This window comes from Hemiscyllium ocellatum, chromosome 10, assembly GCF_020745735.1.
Source record: "Hemiscyllium ocellatum isolate sHemOce1 chromosome 10, sHemOce1.pat.X.cur, whole genome shotgun sequence".
NCBI lineage: Eukaryota > Metazoa > Chordata > Chondrichthyes > Orectolobiformes > Hemiscylliidae > Hemiscyllium > Hemiscyllium ocellatum.
Window position 1 is genome coordinate 108,679,722 of NC_083410.1, and position 12,010 is coordinate 108,691,731.

A 12,010-nucleotide genomic window follows, 5' to 3' on the forward strand; every position below is an offset into this window, starting at 1 on the left:
TCAGGGACAGCAAAGTAAAATCAAGAATTGTGGAAATCTGGAATAAAACAGAAGTTGCTGGAGAAATTCAGCAGGTCTGGCAGCATCTGTGGAGATGCACAATGTTAACTTTGTTTTCTCTCATCAAGGAAGAGTATATCGGTAGATAACCACAGTCCGGAGACTTATATTTATATTTGCAATCATATATTTTATTCAAAATTATCAATAAGTGCATTACAGAAAAGTTGAAGACAAGTGATAGATGGAAAACAATAAGGGAAAATCATGGATTATGCACTTTGGTAGGAAAAGGAGTGTAGACTATTTTCTAAGTGAGGAAAGGCTTCGGAAATCTGAAGCACAAGGAGACTTGGGAGTCCCACTTCGAGATTATCCAGGTTAACATGCAGATTCAGTTGGCGGGTAGGAAGGATGAGGGAACATCTGATTGAAACTGATACAGAATACTGAGAGGCCTGGAGAGGGTGGATGTGGAGAAGATGTTTCCACTCATAGGAGAGACTAGGATCTGAAGGCACAGCTTCAGAATAAAAGGATGACACTTTAGAACTGAAATGAGAAGGGATTTCTTCAACCAGTAATAAAACCATAGCGACGTACAGCACGGAACCAGTCCCCTTCAGTTCAACTCGTCCATGCCAACCAGATATCCTAAATGAATCCAGGCCCATTTGCCAGCAATTGGCCCAATTCCCTCTAAGCCCTGAATCTGTGCAGAGGGCTGCAGAGGCCGAGTCATAGAGATGTACAGCATGGAAACAGACCCTTTGGTCCAACCCGTCCATGCCGACCAGATATCCCAACCCAATCTAGTCCCACCTGCCAGCACCCGGCCCATATCGCTCCAAACCCTTCCTATTCATATACCCATCCAAATGCCTCTTAAATGTTGCAATTGTACCACTTCCTCTGGTGGCTCATTTCATACACGCACCACCCTCTGTGTGAGAAAGTTGACCCTTAGGTTTCTTTTATATCTTTCCCCTCTCACCCTAAACCTATGCCCTCTAGTTCTTGACTCCGCTGCCCCAGGGAAAAGACGTTGCCTATTTACCCTATCCATGTCCCTCATAATTTTGTAAACCTCTATAGGATCACCTCTCAGCCTCCAACGCTCCAGGGAAAACAGCCCCAGCCTGTTCAGCCTCTCCCTTTAGCTCAGATCCTCCAACCCTAGCAACAACCTTGTAAATCTTTTCTGAACCCATTCAAGTTTCACAACATCTTTCCAATAGGAAGGAGACCAGAATTGCGCGCAATATTCCAACAGTGGCCTAACCAATGTCTTGTACAGCCGCAACATGACCTCCCAACTCCTGTACTCAATACTCTGACCAATAAAGGAAAGCATACCAAACACCGCCTTCACTATCCTATCTACCTGCAATTCCACATTCAAGGAGCTATGAACCTGCACTCCAAGGTCTCTTTGTTCAGCAACACTTCCTAGGACCTTACCATTAACTGTATAAGTCCTGCTCAGATTTGCTTTCCTAAAATGCAGCACATCACATTCATCTAAATTAAACTCCATCTCAACCCATTGGCCCATCTGATCAACATCCCTTTGTAATCTGAGGTAACCCTCTTCGCTGTCTACTTCACCTCCAATTTTGGTGTCATCAGCAAACTTACTAACTGTACCACTTATGCTCATATCCAAAACATTTATATAAATGACAAAAAGTAGAGGGCCCAGCACCGATCCTTGTGGCACTCCATTGGTCACAGGCTTCCAGTCTGAAAAACAACCCTCCACCACCACCCTCTGTCTTCTACCTATGAGCCAGTTCTGTATCCAAATGGCTAGTTCTCCCTGTATTCCGTGAGATCTAACCTTGCTAATAGTCTCCCACGGGGAACTTTGTCGAATGCCTTACTGAAGTCCATATTAATCACATATACCGCTCTGCCCTCATCAATTATTAGTTCCTCAAAAAACTCAATCAAGTTTGTGAGACATGATTTCCCAAGCTCAAAACCATGTTGACTATCCCTAATCAGTCCTTGCGTTTCCAAATACATGTACATCCTGTGCCTCAGGATTCCCTCCAACAACTTGCCCACCACCGACATCAGGCTCACTGGTCTATACTTCCCATTGAGTGCCTTTAAGACCAAGATAGATAGGTTTTTGATTGGTAAGGGAGTCAAGGGTTACAGGGAAGAGGCTAGAGGATGGGGTTGAGGAACATGTCACCCATGATTGAATAATGGAATAGATCCAATGGGCTGAATGGCCTTATTCTGCTCCTTTTCCTTCTGGTCGAAGTCAGATATTTCAGAAGATCCAATGAAAACTCATAGTGTGTACACCTGTTGTTTAGAGAGAATGGGTTGAATTAACTCCATTTCACTTCATCACTTCAGTGGTCTCTTTTTAGTGTGAATTGTCAGGCTGGATCTAGGGGGAGGAAATGCTGAATTGAGTCAATCAAGTCTACATATAGACAAGCCACCAAAATGCAAACAATTGAATAAGAACAGCAACAGGAGTAGGCCATTCGGCCCCTCAAGCCTGTTCCCCCATTTAATAGGATCGTGGCTGATTCAACATTCCTCACATCCACTTTCCTGCTCTTTTCCCTTAACACTTTATTCCCTGACTGATCAAGAATCTATCTATCACAGCCTTAAATATACACAAGGACTTTACACCCGCAGCTCTCTCTGTGGCAAGCAGTTCCAAAGACTCTCAACCCTCTGAGAGAAGAAAATCCTCCCCATCTCAGTCTGAAATTGGTGCCCCTTTATTCTGAGACTGTACCCTCTGGTCCCAAGACTCTCCCATGAGGGGAAGCATCCCCTCAGCATTGACCCTGTCAAGCCCCTTCAGAATCCGATATGTTTCAATGAGATCACCCCTCATTCTTCGAAACTTCCGTGAGTAGAATCCCAGCCAGTTTAACCTTTGCTTATAAGACAATCCCTCTCATACTAGGGATCATCCTAGTGTACCTTCCCTGATCTGCCTCCAATTAATTATTTTTTTCTTAAATAAGAAGTCCAAAACTGTTCTCAGTACTCCAGACATGGTCTCCCCAGCACCTTGTACAGTTGCAGTAAGACTTCCCCAATCTTATACTCCAGTCCCCTTGAAATAAGAACCAACATTTCATGAGCCTACCTAATTACCTGCTGCACCTATGTGCTAACTTTGTGTTTAATGTACAAGTTCCCTCCCCCCTCATCGTCCCTTTGTGTTCCAACTGTCTGCAGTCTTTCTACATTTAAGTAATAGTTTGTTCTCCCTTCCAGAATGAAGAACTTCACATTTTGCAACATTATTCTCTACTTGCCAACATTTTGCGCACTCACTTAACCTATCAATTTTTCCCTGTACGCTGTCTGTGTCCCTCTCATTCCTGTTGAAGGGCTCCTGCACGAAACATCGATTTTCCTGCTCCTCGGATGCTGCCTGCCCTACTTTGTGCTTTTCCAGCTCTACGCTCTCAACTCCTTCTCATAACGTGCCTTTCACCTAGTTTTGTTTCGTCTGCAAATTTGTTTGCAGTACATTCACTTCCTTCCTCCAAGCCATTAATATGTATTGGTGACAGTTGCGGTCTCAGCACTGATCCCTGTGGAACCCACTGGTTATGGGTCTCCAACTGGAAACGAACCCCTTCCTCTGACTCGCTGTTTCCTGCCCACCAGCCAATTCTCTATCACACCAATATACTACCTCCAACACCATGGGCTCATATCTCATGAAGAAATCTTTGGTGAGATCCCTTGTCGAATTGCCTTCAGGAAGTCCAAGTACAACATATCTACTGGTACCCCTCTATCCACTGTGGTACATGGGTCTAATACAGAAAATGCTGGAGAAACTCAGCAGCACCTGAGAAAGAAAAAGCAGAGTTAATATTTCAAGTCGAGTACTAGAGAAGAGTCACACTGGACTCAAAACATTAACTCTGGTTTTCTCTCCACAGATGCTACCAGACCTGCTGAGTTTCTCCAGCATTATCTGTGATCGTTTCAGATTTCAAGCAGCTGAGGTACTTTGCTTTTATGGGCATTGAAAGGTTCCTAACTTTATTGCATCACAGCAATGCTATGGCAGCTGCTGTTCCCAACACTGCAAGACATACAGAGAGCTGTGAACTCAGCCCAGTCCATAAGGCAAACTAGCCTCCAATCCATTGATTCCATCTATACGTCCCACTGCCTTGGGAAAGCAACTGACATCATCAAAGACCCCTCCCATCCCAGTTGTACTCTCTTCCACCATCTTCCATTGGGCTGAAGATACGAACGTTTGCATACACTTATAAAGAGATTCAGGTACAGCTTCTTCCCTGCTGGTGTCAAACTTTTGAATGGACCTCTTTAATATTAATGTCGATCTCTTTCTGCACCTTCTCGGCAGCTGGAACACCCCGTTCTGTTACCCTGATGCACTTGTATAGCACCATCTGCCGGGTAAAACATATAAGACAGCACTTTTCACTGTACCTTGCTACATGTGACTGTAACAAATCAAATCAAATCTAATCTAATGCATCACCGATAGCCTGACATAATCACCATAGGTGAATTAGAGATGCCGGTGTTAGACTCGGGTATACAAAGTTACAAATCACACAACACCAGGTTATAGTCCAACAGGTTTATTTCGAAGCACTAGCTTTCGGAGCGCTGCTCCTTCATCAGGTGGTTGTGGAGGACACAATTGTAAGACACAGAATTTATAGCAAAAGTTTACAGTGTGATGTAACTGAAATTATACATTGAAAAATACCTTGATTGTTTGTTAAGGCTCTCATCTGTTAGAATGACCCTGATAGTTTCACTTCTTTCATATGTAAATCACAAAACGTTTTCTTAAAAGTTACATTCTCAGGTTAACTGCTTTTTAAAAAAGTTTTGTGATTTACATATGAAAGAAGTGAAACTATCATGGTCATTCTAACAGATGAGAGCCTTAACAAACAATCAAGGTATTTTTCAATGTATAATTTCGGTTACATCACACTGTAAACTTTTGCTATAAATTCTGTGTCTTACAATTGTGCCCTCCACACCCACCTGATGAAGGAGCAGCGCTCCGAAAGCTAGTGCTTCCAAATAAACCTGTTGGACTATAACCTGGTGGAGTGTGGTTTGTAACCATAGGTGAAGGGCATTTTCCCAGAAGATAAGACCAGTAAAACTGCTAATGACATGTCCTGGTCTGGTTGCCTTTTATGCATCAGAATGAAGCTGTAGTATGACCAGTGCATTCATCTCCAAGTGTTACTGGGTTTTTTTCAATGGATGTTTCTTTTGGGTTCGCAGTAACTTTAGAGAAAGTCATTTTGCAGAGTAAGGCCGGTGAACCAAAAGATTTTGCCATTTGATTGGCGATTGAATTTTTCAAGATATTTTCAGGTATCTGTAAGTGACAGTCCTTTCCTTAATTTAAAAATAAGTCATTCGAGCAGTTCCACACTGACTTTGAAATAATTAAGTACATCATAAAATTAATTCAGGTTCCAGATACATGGGTCTGACATTTTGATATATCTAAGTACAAGCCCATGGGATTGTAGCTGTCCACACAAAGTAATTATTTGAGACAAAACTGGTAATCACAGAAGTTAATTACATGTAGTGTTTAAATTAGTTTGATACGGTGAGTTTCAGATGGTCTAACTTTTACCGATAACGTGCATCATTTAAATGTTTGCAGTAGAAGTGACAGAAATATGTTGAATTAAACTATGTACTTACATAGCATCATGACAAACATCCTTTTCAGGCTTTAATGTGCAAATTGTAGGGAACAGGTCAAAGAATGGCTGAGAGAAAGTGAGGACTGCAGATGCTGGAGATGAGAGTCGAAAGTGTGGTGCTGGAAAAACACAGCAGGTCAGGCAGCATCCGAGGAGCAGGAGAATCGAAGTTTCGGGCAAAAGGGTTTCCTGATGAAGGGCTTTTGCCCGAACTGTTGATTCTCCTGCTCTTCGGATGCTGCCTGACCTGCTGTGTTTTTCCAGCACCATACTCTTGATATCGTACTTACACCTTGCCACCAGAGGAGATGCCCAAATGTTCCCACTAATGGATGCTGGTCCCGTAGTGTAACGGGTTTATACAATCAGCCTGAAAATGTGTTGCTGGTTAAAGCACAGCAGGTTAGGCAGCATCCAAGGAACAGGAAATTCGATGTTTCGGGCCAGAGCCCTTCCTGATGAAGGGCTCTGGCCCGAAACGTCGAATTTCCTATTCCTTGGATGCTGCCTAACCTGCTGTGCTTTAACCAGCAACACATTTTCAGCTCTGATCTCCAGCATCTGCAGACCTCACTTTTTACTTATACAATTAGCCTCCATTGTACATAGAGGTACGGGAATTGGCAACTGGAAAAGTAAGCAGGAAGATCTTATAGCGTATCAAGGACATTTTGAGATTTCAGCAACACCCTTTTATTGATTAAATCCTGTTGCGTTGACACAGGTTCTCTATTGACATTAAATGTCATGCTCTGTCAGGAACTGGTTGTTAATTGTTTCTATGAATCAGCGTGATGGAATGGAGAACTCAGCAACTTCGCTCAAACTAACCACTCCGTTCCAGAGCAAACTGCCAGATTCCTGAAACTGATCTTCAAAGCTTGTCCTTTCCCTAGTGCGGTCGACACAGCAGTGGCTGGATATTCTGAATGAATAAGCGTACACAGAAGTTGCAGGATTAACAATGTTCAGCAGTTCTCAAAGGAATGTTTCCAATATTCTGGGTCAATGTGGGAACAAGTTGGAAGGAGTCTGTGATGGGTCCCATGCCACAACATTGGCGTTTGCTTGAGAACTCCACTCCCACCTACCTTTAGCTCCTTTGAGATTCACAGATGTTGGCACTGCTGAAATTATAATGAAGGGATTTACTCCATATGTAAGCAGAGATTAAGCACCTTGCATCTGAACATATTGATTTCCTTTGCCTACTGAAATACAGACTATGACGTGAATGAGCGGAGAATGGTATTGTAGGTTTGCTATACAATAGAACAATAATTTCATTTTAACACCAGGTTGACCTGCTTCAATATCATTAATGAATTGATTTTTTTTTTGTTTAAACAATTTCAATATAAGCACTTTTGTTTCACAAGTCGCAATTGTTAATTGAAATGCTTTGGGTTTGTTTTAAATGTTGAAGGTACGGTACAAGTTAAAGTTAGTGTTGAATTGTGCACATTGCATAGAAATGTTAAAGGGGACCTTCACTGTTAGTCCACATTTTAAAACTGGGTCACCTTTACAAAGTCAGTGGATTTCTCCTTGTTCTGACTTTAGCAGATGAGCAAGGAGGCACTAACCACACACAATAGATTGGTTAACGCAAGAACATGTATGTTAATTTATTGAGGATTTGAGAAGTCAAACGCAGGTGGAGAACTTGTTCACGTCTGACACAGACTCAATAACTTTGTACTTTAGATCCTTTGCCAGCTAGCGACGTGTATCGAAAACAGAAGCACACCCACTCAAAGCATCAACAGATTCTTGAGCCTTATGGTAACAGTACTGAGGGGGTACCACAAGGCGCAGTGGGGAAAGGCCACTGTCTGAGGTCATTCCGCTAAAGTTAAATGGTATTTGTTCAGTTATTGGACCCTCCTTCAAATGCTTGTAAATAGAATCCTGTGCAAGAGACACTTTTGGTTTTTTTGTTGGAAAGAGTCAAACTCCAGTGTTTGTTTGGTTCCTTGATATGCTATTGTACAAAACCGAACTGCATTTGTGACCAAGTATACACAAACATAAGTATATAAGTTAGCTCGCTGAGCTGGAAGATTTGTTTTCAGACGTTTCGTCACCATGAATAGGTAACATCATCAGTGAGAGTTTCCTGGAAATGACATCACCCACCTTAAGAAACCAAGACCTATAATTAGAGAGATGGGACATACCACAAGCGCTTCACCAGAGACTCTCGCTCATGATGTTATCTAGTCATGGTGACGAAACGTCTGAAAACAAACCTTCCAGCTCATCAAGCTAACTTACATACTTATCATCAACCTTGAACTGTAAATCTTCTCAAAAATCGTGATGTACAAAGATATTTTTATGAATAACGTCTGTTTTGAAATTTTAAAAAAGACAGTGTCTATCCTGCTTGTCTGTCAGATGAAACTTTAAACCGAGATCCCAAACTGCTCAAAAACAAGAAAACAAGTTGCTGGAGAAACTCAGCAGATCTAGGAGAAAGTGAGAATGGCAGATGCTGGAGATCAGAGTCAAAAGTGTGGTGCTGGAAAAGCACAGGTCAGGCAGCATTCGAGGAGCAAGAGAGTTGATGTTTTGAGCATGAGCTCTTCATCAGGAATGTGGGAGGGGCAGGGGGAGGGAGATAAATGGGAGGGTGGTGGGGCTTGGGGGAGGGTGGCTGGGAAAGCGATAGGGAGATGAAGGTGGGTGGTGATGGTGATAAGTCAGAGAGGAGGATGGAACAAAGTTGAAAAGGACGAAAGGTAGGACAGTTCAAGAGGGTGGTGCTGAGTTGGAGGGTTGGATCTGGGATAAGGTGGGGGGGAGGGCAGATGAGGAAATTGGTGAAATCAACATATACGTAGTTGGAGGCTCCGAAGGCGGAAGGTGAGGAATTCTTCCTCAAGGCGTCAGATGGCTAGAATTTGGCGGTGGAGGAGGTACAGGTCTTGCATGCCCTTGACAGAGTTGGAGAAGGCATTAAAGTGTTCGATCACAGAGTGGTGGGGTTGTTTAGTACATGTGTCCCAGAGATGTTCTCTGAAATGCTCTGCAAGTTGACGTCCTGTCTCCCCAATGTAGAGTAGACCACATCAAGAGCATTGGACACAGTAGATGAGGTGTTTGGATGTGCAGGGAAATCTCTGCTGGATGTGGAAGGATCCTTTGGGGCCTTGGATGGAGGTGAGGGGGAAGGTGTGGGCTCAGGTTTTACACCTCTTGCAGTGGCAGGGGAAGGCGCCGGGAGTGAAGGGTGAGTGGGTGGGGGGGTGTGGACCTAGTGAGGTCGTCGTGGAGGAAGCGGTCTCTGCAGAATGCTGAAACTCAGCAGGTCTGGCAGCATCCGTGGAGAGAGAAACAGAGTTAACGTTGTGAGTCCAGTGATGCTTCTTCAGAATCTGCTCTCCCAGTTGAACATAATCGTTATCGTTCTCATCTTGCTATTTAGGTGAAGGGCTAATTAAATCCTCCATGAATCCTACAACAATGCTTATCTTCCATCACCATCCTAACAACAGGTCATCCAGTCATTATCACAGTGCTTTTAGAGGGAGCTGTTCTCTGTGTTTTCTACATTGCAACAATTACAACAGTTGAAAAATATTTTAGCGACTTCTGGTGATTGTGAAAGGTGCTATAGAGATTCATAAGAAATCAGAGCAGGAGGAGGCCATCTGGACCATCTACTCTGCCTTTCAATAAGATTGTGAGTTTTTTTCAGGGTTATTTTTACTGTTTGCAACAATACTCACGAGCTGACAAAACACTGCTTTCTTGATTGAAACTGTACAACTGCTGAAGCCTACCCTTCTTTGAACTCCTCACACTCTTCACCCTCCATTTAGGGAGAAAGTGGGGACTGCTGATCCTGGAGATCAGAGACGAGAGTGTGGTGCTGGAAAAGCACAGCTGGTCAGGCAGCATCTGAGGAGCTGGAAAATTGATCTTTCAGGCATAAGCTTTTCATCAGGAATTGAATGATCAATAATGCTCAAAACGTCAGTTCTCCCCCTCCTCGGACACTGCCTGGCTGGCTGTGCTTTTCCAGTGCCACGTTTTTTTCACACTCCTGTAAGGAGTGACTTGATTGGGTTTGCACACTTATAAATCGGATTGTGGAGCAGTTGTTTGTGGAGAGACAAAAGACCGATATCTTCCACTTTACCGTATCACATATTTGATACCTGAGTGAATAAAAATGAAACCATTTTGGAAATGAAAACAGAAATCTTTCCTTATCTTGCAGGCTTTCCTCAGGACGATGCAGCTGAGATTGCGGTGTCCACTGTGAAAGAATGGCTGACTGAGAAACAAGCTTTGGTACGTAATGTTTGTATGCTCCTCGGGAGAATTTGACCAGCGAACTATCAAACTGCTTTACATCATGGGTCGATTGTTTTGTGAATTGAGTTCTGCATTGGCTGAACCCAGCGTGGTTACTGAGCTTGAGACCTTTAGTGGTCAGTCCTAGTGGGGAGTTTACCAAATGAATTCTGAAGTGCTTACATTGAAGAGTCTTTCGGTCATCAATCTTAGAAGTAGGCGCCCTCGGGTGTCAAGTGATTGAAGTGTAACGTGAGGAGGTTAAACTCTATGGCCTAATATTCGTTTTTTTTATCAAATAACAGTCCCAATGGATTACCCAACCCTCAAAAAAGCAGTAGATAAGAATTTTGCCTCTTTTGTCTTTAACTTAAAGCCAAGTGATTGTGTGCAATTCTTCTTTCATCCCTGGTTATTGAGGAGTCTCATTATTTCTGACATTTGCTCTGTTGAACTGTACCCTGAGATCAAAGTGATCCCAGGCTTGTTTCCAAGTATGGCAGCTCTTTATTTAGAATGCGCATTCTGTAGCAGAACGATTTCCGTAGTGGTTTGCAAGTGGCTCCCTTCACCCAGCGTGAGTAAAGAGGCAAGTGAGTATTTTGCAGCTGATGTTGGTAATGCGCCAAGGATTGCAACGGTCATGTTCTGAACCAAGACTCAGTGGAGAGACATGATCATCGTCTCCCCTTCTGACCCTGTCTCTCAGTTTCTTAGACCAGGCCGCTGGATGTTAGGTGAAGGATGGAAGAAGCAACATTGGCATGACGTCTGCTGCATGACCTGTTACTTCGTTGATGCTTACATCTGAGCTGAGGTGGGATTTCCACTAGTTATTAAGACCATAAGACATAGGAGTGGAAGTAAGGCCATTCGGCCCATCGAGTCCACTCCACCATTCAATCATGGCTGATGGGCATTTCAACTCCACTTACCCACATTCTCCCCGTAGCCCTTAATTCCTCGTGACATCAAGAATCTATCAATCTCTGCCTTGAAGACATTTAGCGTCCCGGCCTCCACTGCACTCTGCGGCAATGAATTCCACAGGCCCACCATTCTCTGGCTGAAGAAATGTCTATTCATTTCTGTTCTGAATTGACCCCCTCTAATTTTAAGGCTGTGTCCACGGGTCCTAGTCTCCTCGCCTAATGGAAAAAATTTCCTAGCGTCCACCCTTTCCAAGCCATTGTTCGCATCTGATGAAATGGACACTCCAAACAAAAAATGCTGGAGATCATAGCAGGTCAGGCAGGATCCATGGGGAGAGAGCAAGCTAACGTTCCAAGTCTTAGATGACTCTTCATTAGCTGAAAATGTGTTGCTGGTTAAAGCGCAGCAGGTCAGGCAGCATCCAAGGAACAGGAAATTCGACGTTTCGGGCAAAAGCCCTTCATCAGGAAGACTCTTCATTAGAACTGATGTGAAATGTGGAGGGGACAGTATTTATGATATCGTGGAGGAGTTGGGAGTGGAGTGTGAGGCCAATAAAGATGGTGATAGTTCAAATTCATGGGAATCTGAGAATGGCAGAATAATGGTGTGTCTAACTGCCAGACTGGAAAGAACAGACAGTCCCACTGGAATGGCGGAGAGGGAAGAAAGGACACGGTGACAGAGAATGTAGCAACTAAAGCTAAAAGAAAGGGAAGGAATGGGAGTGGGTTCACAATCTGTCGGTGTTGATCTCCGTATTCAGTCCAGAAGGTTGTAGAGTGCCCAATCTGAAGATGAGATGTTGTTCCTCCAGTTTGTGCTGTGATTCACTGTGGAGCACTGCAGCATACCCAGCACAGGGTGGGCATGCGAGCAGGACACTGTGTTAAAGTGACCGGCTACAGGAAGGTCGAGGTCGTGCCTGCGCACAGACTGGAAGTGTTCTGCAAAGCAGTCACCCGATCTGCGTTTGGTTTCTGTAATGTAGAGTAGGCCACATTGGCTGCAGCGAATACAATACACAAGATTAGAGGAGGTAGAGGTGA

At 43.7% G+C, this 12,010-nt stretch overlaps 1 protein-coding gene across 3 annotated transcripts in view; it reads left to right on the top strand.

Annotated features, from left to right (window-relative positions):
* Positions 1–12,010, top strand: part of LOC132819895 (ADP-ribose glycohydrolase MACROD1-like) — a 960,330-nt gene that overhangs the window by 722,204 nt on the left and 226,116 nt on the right. For all 3 annotated transcript variants that reach the window (XM_060831849.1, XM_060831850.1, XM_060831851.1), the window contains exon 9: positions 9,952–10,025. In XM_060831849.1, coding sequence (XP_060687832.1) covers positions 9,952–10,025 — 74 coding nt within the window. The remainder of the gene's footprint in view (positions 1–9,951; positions 10,026–12,010) is intronic.